The sequence below is a fragment of the Cololabis saira genome, chromosome 21, assembly GCF_033807715.1.
Source record: "Cololabis saira isolate AMF1-May2022 chromosome 21, fColSai1.1, whole genome shotgun sequence".
Classification (NCBI taxonomy): Eukaryota; Metazoa; Chordata; class Actinopteri; order Beloniformes; family Belonidae; genus Cololabis; species Cololabis saira.
In genome coordinates, this window is record NC_084607.1 from 1,869,064 (window position 1) to 1,887,796 (window position 18,733).

Genomic DNA, 18,733 nt, shown 5'->3' on the forward strand with positions numbered 1-18,733 from the left:
CCTGCGGGCCACATGCGGCCCGAGAGAGATTTTCATGCGGCCCGCAAGAAGTTTCCAACGCAAAAAAACGAAATGGTAATTTACTAAAAAGGAAGGCATAAATAATGGCCATGAATCGCAGCATATCCAATAATATATTTCTTCTACAAATCCATCGTTATTCCACAAAGAGCAGTTTGACATTTTTTTAGTTTTCTAGAATGCATTTGCCGATTTCATTTTTTCGTAGAAGGTCGTTTATTTTTATTAACTGACTACTATTATATATTTTCGCAGGAAAAATATCACTGCTAAAACAGATGATAAGATATTTATTCGGAGAATTTCAGTTTTGAATATGAGGATAGTGACAAAGTAAAACAGTTAATAAAGAAGTGCTGACTTTTTCGGCACACTGGCGTAAATATCCGCGCCAATTTTTAAAAATAAATACACTTAATTGTACTGGAAAAATCTCTAAATCACAAAGAAACACTGTAATAAGAAAGATTATGCTTTTAATTAAATTTCTTATAAAAAAGCAAAATATAAAAAAACAGTTGTTTCTGTTTATCTTTGTAAAATGATATTAAAAGTATCTTACATAATTTGAAAAAAAACTGAAGAAATATATTTTACATAATTAGAGTGTAAACAAAGTGCATATTTCCTTTAAAATTAACTAAACTGATATTGGATTAGATAACAATGGTAAAAAAAAAAAAGAATTAGAAAAAAAAAAATTGCACCGTTTTTGTTATTTCGAGCGTGCGAAAAAAGAATTGGTCAAATCCGGCCCGCCAAGCAAAATGAGTTTGACACCCCTGCCCTAGAGACTCTTAGAGACGACTCAGACTCGGCTTACAAAGAGTACGTGTAGTTTAGTGGCTTCAGCTTCCTGTGGTAATAATTTTGTACAACATGTCACCAACACAGAAACAGCAGACATGTCACTCTCTAAAAGTTGATACAAGTTGTAAACTATAAACCTTAATTTTCCTGTGGAAAGAGGAATTAAGTGAAATAAAAATTAATTATGAATTATTAAGCTTTGTGAAAGCTTTAGCGGTAGCATCTGCCGCGTGAGAGGAAACTCTTGTGAGTGAAACTCTTCACAATGGAACTCCAAATGTCCCTCGTGAAGCGACTGACACGGCTTTGGACTGGATATAGTTTGATATAACTCCGACAGGATTTCATCAGTGAAATATTTACTAATTATATGTTCATTGTTACTGCTACTAATGAGCCCGAGTTATTGTTATTGTTCATTCCTTGACCGTTAAAAGTATTGTGTTGCATTCAACACATTAACATAAGAATAAAGTTATTAATCTCCAAATGAAGATGTTTAGTCAGAGGTTGTCATTACATGAATAAAAATACTTTTGAATTTGAATCCCATTCACTAATGCCCTGCCTCCAGTCTACATGTTGAGAGCATTCTTAGGACTGGTTATGTCATCAACATGTCAGGAGGCAGCACCAGACACATGGTGGTGATGCTGCTATGAGCTGTTGGACGGTGAGTATGAGTAAGGACAGTATCCCCACTAAAAGAAATGTGACTACACCACTGGCTGTAACGATTCCTCCAGTAACTCCATTACAAAAAAAGAGAGGAATTTTCTCTGCCTCGTTTAATTGAAGGATAAATGTAAACCTCCAGACTGCTGCGTCCTATTTCATATTATCTATAGTTATTTTAAGTTGTATAATCTCATGCCTTTCTGATATGCCATATTACATGATTTACGACCAGTTTGTTTTTTGCATAGACATATTTACGTATCCGCCCCATGGAGCTGCTGCTGCGATACGTCAACGTCGCCGCCATATTGGATGTTCAAGACTGCGCTGGAAACTAATACAAGTTAATGGACTTATGTGCATAAAGGGGCTGTGTCCACCCAAACGTGCGTCCTGCCCACCCGATCAAAGGTTATGGGGATCCTTTATTTTTTTATAATTTTATTTTTTTATATATATATAAAAAAATCCCCAAAATATCTGTACCGTTTCTGATTGGGTGGGCACTGCGCATCATTTTTAGACATAACAATGAACGCATACAGCAAAAGTTGTGTCTCGGTGGAGGAACAGGCGTCCCAGCAAAATGAGCAACAGAGAAAAGTGTTCAGAACAAAAACCACCAGCAACTAACAAACCAACAAAGCTTAGAGTTAACAAAACCAACCAGCAATGAACAACTGGCAGCCCCGCTCCATAACCTCTCCTCCTGATGAGCTGACGGGCTGCAGGTTCAGGCTCACAGCGCGACTGGAGGCTGATTTATGGTTCCGCGTTACACCAACGCAGAGCCTACGGCGTAGGGGACGCGGCGACCGTACGTGGAAATGCGGTCTTTTTTTCTGCTATTAAAACATGATTTGTAATGGGAATTTGCAACACTTAAACTACAAATAATAGTTTTTGACGTGACATCAGAGATTGTACATGCTCTCTGTGAAAGGATGAGTAGCTCCACAACTGGAAATGGGCGGGTGGTTTGGAGCGTCTGGGACAGTCATATCCGATCTGAGTGTTTGGATGTTCAGACTGAGACGCATCTGCACAAATGCGATATGAAACTACCCCCCGGAGGTGGTTTCCATCTGGTTTGCAAAAATCGGATCTCATTTGGGACTGTTCAGACTTCAAAAGAGTCATCCAGTTTCAATCTGGATGGGCTAACAATTGGATATTGGCTGGCAGTCTGAACGCGGCCTTTGTTCATGTCGGCGCTGATGAGAAATCAGCTGGAGCCACGAGCGGCTGAGAGTAAAACCGCCCGTCTACATCCCTTTTTTAATTCTCTCGTCAGCCACCAGGTTTATGAACATCTGCACCTCAGAATTGGATCACCAAACAGACGTTTGCGCTGTATAATAAAATCTGCGAGTCGCTCTCGTGCTGACTCGCGCTTCCTGATTCAAACGTCTGAAGGCCCCGCCCCCCGACCAATCAGTGGCGTGGAGGGTGATGACGGCCCCGCCCCCCGACCAATCAGTGGCGTGGAGCGTGATGACGGCCCCGTCCCCCGACCAATCAGTGGCGTGGAGGGTGATGACGGCCCCGTCCCCCGACCAATCAGTGGCGCGGAGGCTGTGGACGTCAGATATAGTGCCGGCTCAGCCCGGTTAGAACCTCGGCAGAATGGTTACAGAAAAAGTATCTGCTTGGCGCGGCTCAGCCCGCCTTGGCCCGTAGTGGAAAAGCGCAAGACGGGGGCGTGGCGGGTAGAAGCGCTGAGTAGATACTAGTGGAAAAGGGCAATTACTGTCGTGATTCTATTTTATATGTTGTGACACTTTACGTTAATTTAGTTCACTTTACGGGAAAGACGTTAACAATCCGTGTATCATTCGTTCTTTCCATTTTCAATTGGCAATCAAAAATCTAAACATGAAAAAGTGACTGGTTATTTTGTTATTTGTTTTTTATTATAACACAAAAAACGGAAAAACGTCTGGTTTTTCATATTTCAATTTTAGGCACAGATCAAAAATACGAAATAGAAAAACAGGCCACAGGACTGAATTTGATTTTAATATTTAATTGTCGGGTTTACGTGACCCGGAAATGTTCTACATTCATGGTACGCGGCAGTTCGGGTAACCATGGCTACCATGGCGGCGCTGGAACAACAGATTAAGGATAATTTTTTTAAAGATTGATTAAGGACTTGTTCCACTGCTGTTTGACTCACAAAGATATTTTCCTGCACGTTGTAGCAGATGTGTCTCCTGCAATGCTCAGAAATGAGCGTCAGAAGATTCTGTGCTCGGCATGATCTGAGGAGAAAAAGACGTATATCAGACGCAGAGCTGGAGAGCGCTTTGATTCAATCCATTTATGAGGTAAGTTTTTATTCAGATGTCCACAGTATATTGCAAATATTATATAGCAAACACTGACAGTAAATGTGTAATCCCGTGACAGACGGGACCATCATATGGCCGAAAGTTCATGACTATCTGTCTTCACTGGGGGTGCATGCTGGAGAAGGTCGGGTTGGAAGAATTCATTTAGTCCCAAGTGAAGTATCCACGTGATTACTATTATATGTATAAATTGCACTTTTTTACAGCACAGACGCCAGAATTCATGGTATGGCTGATGGAGCTCTCTGTTGTATGCTTTGTGTATGCTTTGTATGGGCCCCCACGTTATTTTGATTGACAGCTGAAACTCGCTTTTTAAAAGACTGATTTATGGTTCCGCGTTACACCAACGCAGACCCTACGGCGTAGGCTACGCCGTCGATTTTACGCGGAACCATAAATCAGCCTTTATTCACCGCACTACCTGCCCGAGCTCTCCTGAGAAAAACTCCTAAAATAACTCCTAAAAGAGTAAAGAGACAAGTAAAAGATGGGTGAGTACTTGTAATCTTCCTACGTTTGTACTTTCTAAACAGAAAACAAGCTTGATATTGTGATATTTAAATGTTCTTCTATTTTCTTCCTGTCGCTCGCGTTGAAAGCGCTGTAGGAACGGCTGATCCAGTTAGTTGAAATGAGAAGTTATCTCTATGATACCTCCTCATTTCACTACAAAAACCTCAATAAAGTGGCAGAAAGAAATATTATCCTATTATTATATATTATTATTATTATTATTATTATTACTATTATCTTATCAGAACCTCCCAGCTCCCTGGCGATCTCCCTCCTATTGAGGTTCTTGTATTGAAATGACTGTTTCCTACAGCGCTTTCAACCGGCTTTCAATGCGAGCGACAGGAAGAAAATAGAAGCAGGGCGTCCGACAAATGTTCATCTCAAAACGGAGCGACGCGTCACGGACAGTTTGGACAGTCCAATAGAAAATAAAGCAAAGCTTTCGGCCATATGATGGTCCCGTCTGTCACGGGATTACACATTTACTGTCAGTGTTTGCTATATAATATATCATATTTGCAATATACTGCTGACATCTGAATAAAAACTACCTCATAAATGGATTGAATCAAAGCGCTCTCCAGCTCTGCGTCTGCTATACGTCTTTTTCTCCTCAGATCATGGCGAGCATAGAATCTTCTGACGCTCATTTCTGAGCATTGCAGGAGACACATCTGCTGCAACGTGCAGGAAATGTGTTTGTGCATCAAACCGCTGTGGAACAAGTTCTTAATCAATCTTTTAAAAATAATCCTTAATCTGTTGTTCCAGCGCCGCCATGGTAGCCATGGTTACCCGAACTGCGCGTACCATGAATGTAGAACATTTCCGGGTCACGTAAACCCGACAATTAAATATTAATTGAACTATTAGTATTGAACACTGACCTGCAGACCAGCGGAGGAAGAGTCCGCTTTGGTCCTGCTGCTGGACTCCTGGTCCTGGTTCTGACCCCGGTCCTGGATCTGGTCCTGGATCTGGTCCTGGTCCTGGATCTGGTCCTGGATCTGGTCCTGGTTCTGATCCCGGTCCATCTCCTCCACGAGTGTTTCCTGGTGGGAAAATATTAAAGTGCAAACTTCAATTATTCAAAACAACAACTTAGAATCGTGTCAACAATTTTCTTTTTTTCTTTTAAATAAACAAGACGGCGACTCAAAACAGAGGTAGGAATAAAAATCCTGAAAGTCTCTCTCTGTCCTCTCGTCCCACGTTGACCTGTTTCCTCTGGGAGGATTTCAGGTCCTTACGGACCAACAAACACTCAGGGACACATTCTTTCCCCAAGCTGGAACTTTCTCAACTTTCTCAAGCTCCTCACACTGAGCAATATTCTTTACTCATTCATGTGCAATATTCTTCACTCATTCATGTGCAATATTCTTCACTCATTCATGTGCAATATTCTTCACTCATTCATGTGCAATATTCTTCACTCATTCATGTGCAATATTCTTCACTCATTCATGTGCAATATTCTTCACTCATTCATGTGCAATATTCTTCACTCATTCATGTGCAATATTCTTCACTCATTCATGTGCAATATTCTTCACTCATTCATGTGCATCATTATTCTCTCATTTTCATAGTGTTTCTATATTTATGTTTCCTGTTTGTCATGTTGTTGTTTCCAGTCTTTGTTTCCAGAGTCTTTGCATGTGTGCACTTTTACTGAGCTGCTGCCTAATCTCATTGTAGCAGTCTAATGATAATAAAGGCTTTCTATTTCTCTTCTATTTCTATTGTTGTAGAGAAGCATCAGTGCAGCTCTGACTGATGCAGCTCTATACTGGTCTCCTCTTTGTGTCCTCCAGGACAAAACAACGGATGAACCACCTCAAAAGTCACACTGTGGAGTCAAACTTGAGTTTAGCACGATCTGCTCACGTGGAATGAACAGAAACCAAACTCTCTCAGCTTGATCCAGCCTAGCGTTAGCCTAGCCGTTAGCCTAGCCGTTAGCCGTTAGCCTAGAACCCCGTTATCGTTTCATCCCGCTCCCACCTTTGGAGACGACACAGTCTGTATGATCAAAAAGATTGATTCCTGCTCACCTTATCAGTAAAAGTCCAGGGCTCAAAACCCCCCAAGAGTCCCGTGATCGGGGCCGCAAAACGGGACTAGTTTCTTCTGAGCGGAGGAAGATTTTGGTCCGCGGGTCGAGGCGCGGTCGTCACGTGATCCCGCTGCTCCAATAGGATGCGCGTTGCTAGACGAACGTGACACGGAAACCACATTTCCCAGCATGCCACAGTAGTCAGGAGCATGCGCAGTAGCCCCGCGGGAGGTTCTCTGACAAATGAATGTCGCTACCAAGAGGTGAGTTTGTGTTGGACTCTATTAGACACTAGAGTGAATCCAGCGCTGTCGGGGGGAGAACATTTCCCTCTAAATACAACATTCTAGTCTCCGGGACGACCATAGACATGTATAAAGGCTAGATGACTCGTCCGCGCTGCTGCCAATGGAGAGCGACGTCGTCACACGGCGGCCATCTTGCCACAGGAGAGCTCGCTCACTTTAACATTGTGTTTAATGGTGCCTGTACTGCAAAACAACCTTAACTTGCTCAATTCTCAACAGATTTTCTAACAGTTTAGTTTGTTATGAACGTCAGAGATGTAGTTATGACCCTGCATACTTGTGAATAATTATAAACATTGAAAAACGTACTTTTATATGAAAATAACCGGAAACAGATAGCTATAACATGGTATTTATATATATATATATATATATATATATATATATATATATATTACATTATAACATGTATTTATATGACATTATAACATGTTTATATATTATTACATTATGATGTATTTATATCATGACATTATAACATCTGTGTATATATATATATATATATATATATATATATATATATATATATATATATATATATACAGTGGTGGACAGTAACGGAGTAAATTTACTTGAGTACTGTACTTAAGTACGTATCCAGAGGATTTGTACTTTACTTGAGTATTAGATTTCTTTGGTACTTATTACTCTTACTTGAATACATTTCCAAGACAAATATTTTTACTTTTACTCGAGTAAATTTCTAGGAAGGCTGAAAAGTACTCGTTACGTTCAGGTCTGCTCTTTTTTCTTCTTCCCTAAAATCCTATTGGACACAAGCTGTTTTTGTCAAAGGAGGAACCTATCACAGTGTACGCTCTCCACTGGGATGTACGTAAAGCGGAAATACGTCAAGCCTCCTCAAAACAATACCGCCAAAGTAGCCTGCGTTTGTCAAGACAGAGCCGCAACAAGTCAAGACAGAGCCGCAACAAGTCAAGACAGAGCTGCAGCAATGGCTACGCCTGCGTCAGGAGAAGAAAGACAATCCACTGAGTCGACTTTCACAAAATCATTGGCCGTATCTTAACTCAATGTTTGAGTTCGACCGAGTAAAAAACGAGGGCACAGACAAACATCAGACATTTACAACTCAAACTTTACAACTTAAATTAATTTAGAAAAAAATATAGTAATTTACTGATGTGGAAAATAAGAAATGTACTCTTACTCTTACTTTTACTTAAAGTAAATTTAAAAGCATTTACTTTTGGATACTTAAGTACCTTTAAAAGCAAGTACTTTTCTACTCTTACTCAAGTAATATTTTGACTGAGCTACTTTTACTTGTAACAGAGTAAATTTTGACCAGTAGTATTTGTACTCTTACTCAAGTACTGGGGTCGAGTACTCTGTCCACCTCTGTATATATATATATATATCAGGGTGCTTGCGCAAGTCTTGAAAGTCTTAATAAGTATGGAATTTTGAAACACTGTTTTCCAGACCTTGAAAAGTCTTGAATTTTGTGTGAAAGTCTTAATAAAGTATGGGGAAAAAAATGTACGGTAGAATTTTACAGTAATATGCTCAAAGGCATTGTGAAATTAACAAAATAGAAAGGTAGGCTATAAAACGTATAATTTTACTAACTAGTCACGTACTGTCTTCGCTTAATGGAATGATATCCAATCAACGCTTGCTGAGCCTACTCTGGAACTTTACTCTGGAACATTTGTGATGTCACTGCTGAGGTCGATTGACACAGCTAGCCTAGTGGTCAACAGAAATGGGTTGTTGCGTCTTTTCCAATTTATGTACGTAATTATTAAGTACGTAAAGTTAAGGTCTTGGGAAAAAAAATATTGGTTTTAAAAAGGTCTGGGAAAAGTCTGGAATTTTAATTTGGAAAAAGAGCAAGCACCCTGAGATATATATATATATATATATATATATATATATATATATATATATATATATATATATATATAATGTTATAATGTAAATATAAATGTTACTAAGAATACTATGGAAATATTGATTTAATATAAATACCATGTCATAGCTATCTGTTTTGGTTATTTTCATATAAAAGTACGTTTTTCAATGTTTATAATTATTCACAAGTATGCAGGGTCATAACTACATCTCTGACGTTCATAGCAAACTAAACTGTTAGAAAATCTGTTGAGAATTGAGCAAGTTAAGGTTGTTTTGCAGTACAGGCACCATTAAACACAATGTTAAAGTGAGCGAGCTCTCCTGTGGCAAGATGGCCGCCGTGTGACGACGTCGCTCTCCATTGGCAGCAGCGCGGACGAGTCATCTAGCCTTTATATATGTCTATGGGGACGACAATCTACATTTACCAGCAGGAAACACTCGAGTGGTGGACACGAGTTTGGAGGAGATGGACCGGAACCAGAACCAGGACCAGGACCAGATCCAGGACCAGATCCAGGACCAGATCCAGGACCGGGGTCAGAACCAGGACCAGATCCAGGACCAGATCCAGGACCAGATCCAGGACCAGATCCAGGACCAGGACCAGATCCAGGACCAGGTCCAGGACCAGGACCAGATCCAGGACCAGATCCAGGACCAGATCCAGGACCAGATCCAGGACCAGAACCAGGACCAGATCCAGGACCGGGGTCAGAACCAGGACCAGGAGTCCAGCAGCAGGACCAAAGCGGACTCTTCCTCCGCTGGTCTGCAGGTCAGTGTTCAGGTCCACGTTCCCGCTCCTCCTCGCTCTTTCTGTTGCTGCTGATCATCCAAACACTTTAGTTCATTGTCAGTAGCTTTTTCTTTCTTTTCTTTTTGGAACAAAACTTTATTGAAAATATACAAACTCTCAAAGAGGATAATGGACAAATATCAATTTAAATGCAATATGAAAAGAAAGGAAAATAATAATAATAATAATAATGATTGGATTTATATAGCGCCCTTCAAGGCACCCAGAGCGCTTTACAGAAATCATTATTCATCCATACACATTCTCACCAGTGGTGGTAAGCTACATTTGTAGCCACAGCTGCCCTGGGGCAGACTGACGGAAGCGTGGCTGCCATATCGCCCCTCCGACCACCACCAACATTCATACACATTCAAACACATTCACACGAGGCAAGGTGGGTAAGGTGTCTTGCCCAAGGACACTACGACAGCAAACTGGGACAGAGCGGGATTCGAACCGCCGACCTTCCGATCATTGGACGACCCGCTCTACCACCTGAGCTACTGCCGCCCCAAAAAAAAAAAAAAAAAAAATGGGGATTCTTGTAAGGAATACAAAAAAACAACTCGCTCTAAGAATTAAAAGGTGCATATGAATAACAAAATAAATTAAGCATTTAAATTCACATAATGGAGCATAGAAAAGGAGAGGAATTATTCAATTAGAATAACAAATAACGAGCAATGTATAGACTTATTTTAAGCTGGGCATACACTGTGCGATATTTTAAATGGTTTGATTCAGCCCCATCTCAAACTGCACGACTAGATCGCTGAGTTCAAAAGTTCACAGCCCACGATTGTGAGGTGTTCTCACACTGTACGACCCGTGGCTCGGATGCTCCGTCTGCTCACACTATACGTTCATAATCCTCCGTCTGTTCACACTATACAATCATAATCCTCCCGTCTGCTCACACTATACAATCATAATCCTCCGTCTGTTCACACTATACGATCATCATCCTCCCGTCGGACCTCTGTTACTGGAACTCGAGGCCGGTTTTGGGGCAGGGGTGGGCTGTGTCCACCCAAACGTGCGTCCTGCCCACCCGATCAAAGGTTATGGGGATCCTTTATTTTTTTTTTATAATTAAATTTTTTTATATGCATAAAAAAAATCCCAAAATGTCTTTACCGTTTCTGATTGGGTGGGCACTGTGCATAATTTTTAGAGACAACAATGAACGCAAACCGCAAAAGTTGTGTCTCGGCGGAGGCAAAATGAACACTTCTTTGTGTTCAGAACAGCGCAGAGCGCACACTAAAGGCCGATTTATGGTTCCGCGTTACACCAACGCAGAGTCTACGGCGTAGGGTACGCGGCGACGCGCACAGTATGTGGAAAATGCTGTCTTTTTTTCTGCTATTAAAACATGATTTGTAATGTGAATTTGAAACACTTAAACTACAAATAATAGTTTTTGACGTGACATCAGAGATTGCGCATGCTCTCTGCGAAAGGATGAGACAAATCGGGTCGTAGCTGCTTCAACTGCGATTCCTTCACGAGGAGCGACCAGGATTTCAAACACGCTCTATTTTCTTGCGAGCTCACGATTTGTGATCGGGAGCTCGTCGTGAGGTGTTAATCTCTCGTCGTGAGGTGTTACTCTCTCGTCGTGAGGTGTTAATCTCTCGTCGTGAGGTGTTAATCTCTCGTCGTGAGGTGTTAATCTCTCGTCGTGAGGTGTTAATCTCTCGTCGTGAGGTGTTAATCTCTCGTCGTGAGGTGTTAATCTCTCGTCGTGAGGTGTTAATCTCTCGTCGTGAGGTGTTAATCTCTCGTCGTGAGGTGTTAATCTCTCGTCGTGAGGTGTTACTCTCTCGTCGTGAGGTGTTACTCTCTCGTCGTGAGGTGTTACTCTCTCGTCGTGAGGTGTTACTCTCTCGTCGTGAGGTGTTAATCTCTCGTCGTGAGGTGTTACTCTCTCGTCGTGAGGTGTTACTCTCTCGTCGTGAGGTGTTACTCTCTCGTCGTGAGGTGTTAATCTCTCGTCGTGAAGTGTTACTCTCTCGTCGTGAGGTGTTAATCTCTCATCGTTACCCCACGTATACTGGACGAGGCACGAGCAACGATTGGGTCAAAATCTGTCCCGATCCAAAAAATAGTCGCACGACTGGAAAATCGTCTCAAAACGAGCCGATAATCGCACAGTGTATGCCCGGCTTTACTTGCATTTTTATTTTCTACTCTTTTGAGACATGAGAAAAAAATCTTAAAATCATCAATAAAACCCCGAAAGGAGGGTTTACAATTTCTCCATTTGGCACAATGAATATGGTACTTACCCAGTAACAAAATTATATTAATAATATCAGAAACAGAAAATTCCAAATCACCCATGAAGAAAATAATTTGGCTTAATTCAAAAGGTGGAACATTATTAACTTTAAGAGAAATCCAATTGTGTGTCTGTCCAGAAACAATGAGACAAAGGACATTCATAAAACAAATGATCCAGTGTTTCTTCATCCTTTTTGCAGAAGGAACATTGATCTACCTCAAATTTAAATCTTTTTTTAAGAAATTTTGTCACAGAATAGACCTTATTCATAATTTTGAAATGTACTTCTTTAACTTTAGGCAAAATAGGCCATTTAATAAATTGGGAATGCGCTCTGTTTAATGTGTTATTTACCATGCAAGAATCATGGAACAATCTGGATTTAAAAACATTACAAATAAACTTATTACCACACTTTTTATCAGTCAGAGTACATCCTTCCATTAATAGATTTGGTAATACATTTGAAACTGTATTATACACCAAAAAGTTCTGAATTAGGTGAATTCATGGTAGAGGAATAACGCTAAATATTTAGTTGAATTCTCTATGAGAACAATTGAAATTATATATTTTTGGGAAATCTGTCAAACTTAAAAGAATCCCTTTACTAACCATAAAAGCAGCACTACGTAACTTTTCCACCTTAATATCATATTTCCAGAGTCATTGTGATGGTACATCAACTTCCAACAGGTTTAATGAACCTCTGTCATGGTCTGAGGGGTCTGTATCTCCTTCACTGGCACTATGTAACTTTGAGGAGCATGGTAGGAACCCTTCCACACTAAAAAACTACACATTTTTACGGCTTTGACTGCTTTACGGCATACGTCACTTCCCCCTCCTTCCCGATTCGTAGTCCAGACGAAAGCTGGGCGGGGCGTGGAGCGCAGAGCTCAGGAGAAGCTGGTATCATGGCTGAAGCAGCGAAAAAAACAAAGAAAATCAAAGTTTTATCGGAGGAGACAAAAAAAAGAAAGCGGGAGAGTAACAAGCTAAATGCCCGGACAAGAGAGACAGAATTGTTATCTTACAAATGTAAATGTATAGTTCTATGTTCAATAAGAACCAAAATTAGAAAGTTTTCACATACAGGGGGTTCGTTTTGGGTTGTAGTATTTTTCCTGAGAACTGTAAAATTGTGAAGGGCTGATCTGCAAAATATAAGGAATGGGCATTCAGTTATTCACAGGTTATAAAGTATTTTTTTATTTTGTCAGTAAGTATGTTGGACTACTAATTTATGACGAAGTCCCTCTAAAAAACGCGTCAGGAAAAAGGTGCAGTAGAACAAAACCAGAGTGTTTGTAGTTTGGGGCGCATTATCTGGCTGAAACAGGACAGGGGGGGCGGGGGTGACTTCACTAATAAAACCAAGTTGAACTTAGTGATTTTCAACATCGTCATATTATATTGTTTAGCCAAAAATAGATACATTACCTCTTCGCTATCCATCCTGCAAACGACCGCTGAAAACAGAAAAGTCGTTTTGAAAGTCCGTCTCGTCTTATTTCATTCACTATCAAAACAAATGCAGCGACGGGGACAGGATCTTTCCGGCAGTACGCGCTGGTGCTCATGGGAAATGTAGTGTTCTTTCTGGTAAAGCACTACCGCTTTTGTCCAAAGGAGCCGCCAAACTCAACAAAAGCTGAAAGTTACATTGTGCTTGTGGCAGGGTGGAGGAGCTGCAGCCACTCAGGCTGACGGGACACAGGTGTGGCACGTCAGCTTCTCCACCCTGCCAGCCTTATAAGGGAGAGACAGAGAAGGTCTTGGGGGCTGTGAAGGAGCTGGAAGCACGTGTCTTGGGTGATTGCTAATGAAAGGGATTCTGCACAAAACTCTGTGTCCTCTCTATCCTGTCGGTCGGGCCCCGTAGCACTCGCCGTGCTACACTGGCACCCAACGTGGGGCCCGACGGGATGGAGAAGGGAGGCACGGAGCGGGCCCTGGAGGCGCTCACCAACGTGCTCCTGTGATAAGCAAGGTCTACTTTGCAAACCTTGCAAGTCATCTTTTATTCGCCATATCCAGGCTTTTGAAGTTTTGTTCCATGCAGCTGCTGTACAGGACGCCGTCATTTTTGTTTACCCGCTACTGCTCAGCACTGACGCAGAGATGGTATTGAAGTGAGAAGCCGCACTCCGTTGGAAAAACACGGCTGGTGACAATTGCCGACAATGGAATTCATTGTCGACAATTTTGATTATCGTTTTTTGTCGTCAACGCCGACGAATCGTTGCAGCCCTACAGTATTATAAGTTACTTTCCAACTCTCCAGCAGCCCACTCAATGAAAAATAAAACTGTGTCCTGTTGTTGTAACCATAGACACATAAAAGAATATAGTTAACACCGTTACATTCAATTGCAACCATTAACCAAATGTCCATTGATATCACATGTGTGATTAGTTACATTCCCAGAAAACCTATTAAACAGGATCATTACTCCAGTGGAATGAGATGTCCCATGACTGTCCCCCCATTGTTGCTTCCAGAAATTAGAATCAGTCTCCAAAGAATGAGTTTCTTGTAAAAAAATAAAATTGATCTTCTGCTCCTTACAAAAAGAAAAGTTGCCTTGCGATTCACATTGTTTTTTAATCCCCTTGCATTTAAAAAAAAAAAAGATAACATTTGACAAATGTCAAGCATGCGCAAAGAAAATGATGCGCAGGAATAAGTGTCTCATGTGTCCTTAACATTTTTCAACATTAAACTTTTTTTTTTGTAACAACGCTTAAAATAACTGAACATGAAAAGTCCTCTTGTATCGAGCCTGCTCCTCACATGCTTTTTTAAGCTCGTATTTTTCTTTGTGAAGCTCGTCAACCTTCTTCCGGAGCGTAGCGGTTTCTTCCTTGTTTTCTCTTGTGGCCGTTGTATTTGCTTCAAGGCGTTTTTCAAAACTTTTCAGCAGTTCAGTCTGCGTATCCACTTTTCCAGTCAGAGCCATAACTGCATGGAGAATAGCAGCGCTGGTTGCCTCCTCTTCCTCACCGTCCTGTTTCCCCCCTATTTTTCATCTTCTTTGCGTGTGGACTTTTATTAGGCGTATGACTCAAATTAAGTTTGCCTCCTTTAGAGGAGTTTACGTCGACCTCAATGTCCTCGATATCGCTGTCCCCACACGCCTCCTGGAGAGCAGTTAAAGAGTAGTCGTGTTCGGACATGTCTGCTCCAGATTCAATTCAATTTATACAGCGTCTAATACAACAAAAGTTGTCTCTAGGCACTTTCCAGAGACCCAGAACAGATCTACTCGCAGACAGTCTTCTTAAAGGTATAGTCTGTGATCGTATTCAAAAACATTTGTTATACTGGGTGAAATGGTCCTTCCATCCTGAGAGTAGCCAGTGAATAATGTGTTCAGAAAAAGGAAAGAAAAAAATCCGACCTCTCTGACAGCTTTAATCCTGTAAAAACTCTAACCAATCTTTTTTTTGCGCAACGAATGAAACGGATTGGGCAGAGGACCAGAGGCTTGGCAGGGGGGAAAGAAGCAATCAGATGCCTTTATTTTAAGCCCCGCCCACGCCCCCCCCCCCCGTCCCATGCGTACACTCGCCACTCTGCCTCCAGCCCCCGTGTCCACTTCCCACGGGTCCTCCTCGGCTCAGACTGACCCAGTGTAACCGCCCCGCCCCCCCCAGCCTTCAGTGTGTGCTCTGTCTGCTGTTCTGAACTTCTCTGTTGTCTCATTTTGCTGGGACGTCGGGTCCCTCCTCCGAGACACAACTTTTGCGGTATGCGTTCATTGTTGTGTCTAAAAATGATGCGCAGTGCCGACCCAATCAGAAACGGTACAGATATTCTGTGATAATTTTTTTTTATATTAAAAAAATAAATATAAAAAAATAAAGGATCCCCATAACTTTGATGGGGTGGGCAGGACGCACGTTTGGGTGGGCACAGCCCACCTCTGCCCCCCCCCCTAAAACCGGCCTCGCTTACAGGTGAATGAGACATGGGGTAGTTTTGTTGAAAATGTGCTGTCGAAAATGTCCTGGAAAACTCGACTCCTGCAAATGCGCGTTACCCAAAGTTTGTGGGGGCGTGGTTTTGGACGGAGCGCTGACGGGAGGGGGAGGAGGGGGCGGGGCTTAGAGGAGGTGCCACTTTCAAATCTTGCTAGCTCTCAAACATCAGGGATTATACCTTCAGTGTCCAAAGAGAAAGCTTTTAGAAGTGTGCTTTTGTTTGGTAAATTTAAGTGATTAACGATGTTCAAGTGAAAAAGTTTGGGTTGTTGCCAGAAAAATATATATATATTTTCAAGGACTAATTAGTGCCTCTTAACGGAGCCTGCAAAAATGCTGCCACTCACTCCGCCATCTTAGATCCTCTTCATTGTCAGTACTTTGAACTGAGCAGCAGAAAACACAAACACGTGACCTTCCCAAGAGACTTTTAAACTTGTCTACGTCCGAATATATAATATAAATGTAGACTGTAGGCAGGGCATTAGTGAATGGGATTCAAATTCAAATGTATTTTTATTCATGTATGAGAGAACTTCTGAATAAACATTTCCATTTGGAGATTAATAACTTTATTCTTATGTTAATGTATTGAATGCAACACAATACTTTTAACGGTCAAGGAATTAACAATAATAATAACTTAGGCTCATCAGTAGTAGTGACAATGAACATAGAATTTTAAATGAACATAAAACACCTTAAATTGGCTTCAAATCAGATAAAACCAAATAAACTTCACCTCAATAAATGAAAGTTCCAAAGGTACAAAATATCCATGCTGGGTTCACTGAGTTACTCCACAAGCCCTGAACAAAGGATGCAACACTTTAGTAGGCCCAGTTTTCAGGCCGTGTCCTTGTGGTGCTGCAGTGGTTCCCAAACTTTTTTGCCAGGTCTTTTGTACATAACAGAATTTTCGAGCCCCGACACACACACACACACACACACACACACACACACACACACACACACACACACACACACACACACACACACACACACACACACACACACACACACACACACACACACACACACACACACACACACACACACACACACTGCAATTTATTTCATATATTATTTCATATATTGAACATGTGTGCTAAAAAATTGTCCATCTCTGTAAAAATAGATTTTCGACCTGACCAGCTCACAGAGATTGAAACAACGATACAAACAACGGCCAAAATCTGAACATTTGCTCTACAAAAATTACACCATTAATCCCTACATCTTTTCAGTGTAATTTCTATAAGCAATTTGTGATTTTGTTCTGAGGGTGAGTAGCTTTACCCCATTCACACTTTTGTTTTGACATATTGAGATGTTTTATGTGAATATTTCTGGCTGTCAAGAGCCATTGATAACAGAACATGCTTAACATAGCACTCAGACATAAAACTCTTCATTGTTTCACTGCGAACATGACAGACAGCACTTGACTTGAACTGAAAAAGGATTTGTAAGGTCAACCAACAACAGGATCTAAGTCTTTTTCTCTTTCCTTACAGAAACATAAAGCCAAAGAGAGAAAAGATAGGAGGGATAAAGTCCTCACCACTTCACCAGGTCTGAAGGTCCGAAAGAGGATTCATACTGAAGAGAAGCTGTACACCTGTGATCAGTGTGGGACAGCTTTTACCCGACAAAGTCATCTAAGGCGTCATCAGCGTATTCACACTGGTGATAAGCCGTACAAATGTGATCAGTGTGGAAAAGCTTTTACCACATCAACTATTTTAAGGTGTCATCAGCGTATTCACACTGGGGATAAGCCTTACAGATGTGATCAGTGTGGGGCAGCTTTTACCCAACAAGGTCATCTAAGGAGTCATCAGCGTATTCACACTGGGGATAAGCCTTACAGATGTGATCAGTGTGGGGCAGCTTTTACCATGTCAGGTAGTCTAAAGTGTCATCAGCGTATTCACACTGGAGAAAAGCCGTACAAATGTGATCAGTGTGAGGCTGCTTTTACCCGTCAAGATAGTCTAAGTAGTCATCAGCGTATTCACACTGGGGATAAGCCTTACAGATGTGATCAGTGTGGGGCAGCGTTTACCGAACAAGGTCATCTAAGGTGTCATCAGCGTATTCACACTGGAGAGAGGCCTTACAAATGTGATCAGTGTGGGGCAGCTTTTATCAGACAAGGTGATCTAAGGAGTCATCAGCGTATTCACGCTGGGGATAAGCCTTACAGATGTGATCAGTGTGGGGCAGCTTTTACCGAACAAGGTCACCTAAGGCGTCATCAGCGTATTCACACTGGGAATAAGCCTTACAGATGTGATCAGTGTGGGGCAGCTTTTACCAGACAAGGTAGTCTAAGGCGTCATCAGCGTATTCACACTGGATGAAAAAATTGTCTGTGATCAGTGTGGGGAAGCTTTTACTTGGAGAGCTCTGTTAAAGGTACCAATTTAAACATGTTATGTTGTCCTGAGAAAAAAAGAAATGTGGAGTTTTGTTTTCAATTTCAACTGTAAAATGTGTTTAAATTAGATTTTTCACCAGTTTATGTTCCATTGTTACATCATGTAGCAACTCATAATGTAATAACGGCTCATAATGTAATAACTTAAATGTTATAAAAGTTCATAATTTAATAATCGGCTCATAATGTAATAAAATCATGAGCGCATAACGTAATAACGGCTTTGCGCATAATGTAATAATGTAATAACTTATTACATTATGAGCCTTACTGGGGCTGCTCATAAAGTAATAACAGCTCATAATGTAATAATGGCTCATTATCATAACAGCTGCATTATCATAACTTTTACCTCTTAAATGTGCAAATAAAGCAAACAATATGGGTTTCAGCGCATTAGTAAAATAAGTGAAATTAGTGAAACCAAGTATTACTTAATAGTAATTGCATTCTCACATTTTATTTTGTAAGATGTATTAAGTTAAGCCACTAGGTGGGACCCATGTTAGTTATTTTGGGCCTTTGCGAATGCCATGCTAACTTCCACTGTCTGTTGCAGGTAAGCAGTGCTATTTGTGAACTCC

General features: G+C 41.2%; 1 protein-coding gene across 1 annotated transcript; it reads left to right on the forward strand.

The window, feature by feature from the left end:
• The first annotated feature begins 6,650 nt into the window (after positions 1-6,650).
• LOC133422530 (zinc finger protein 502-like) lies at positions 6,651-18,222 on the forward strand. Its single transcript, XM_061712554.1, has 2 exons — positions 6,651-6,704; positions 17,290-18,222. Exons 1-2 carry the CDS (start codon positions 6,651-6,653, stop codon positions 18,070-18,072), a joined length of 837 nt encoding a protein of 278 aa, XP_061568538.1. The 3' UTR covers positions 18,073-18,222.
• Positions 18,223-18,733: the final 511 nt, after the last annotated feature.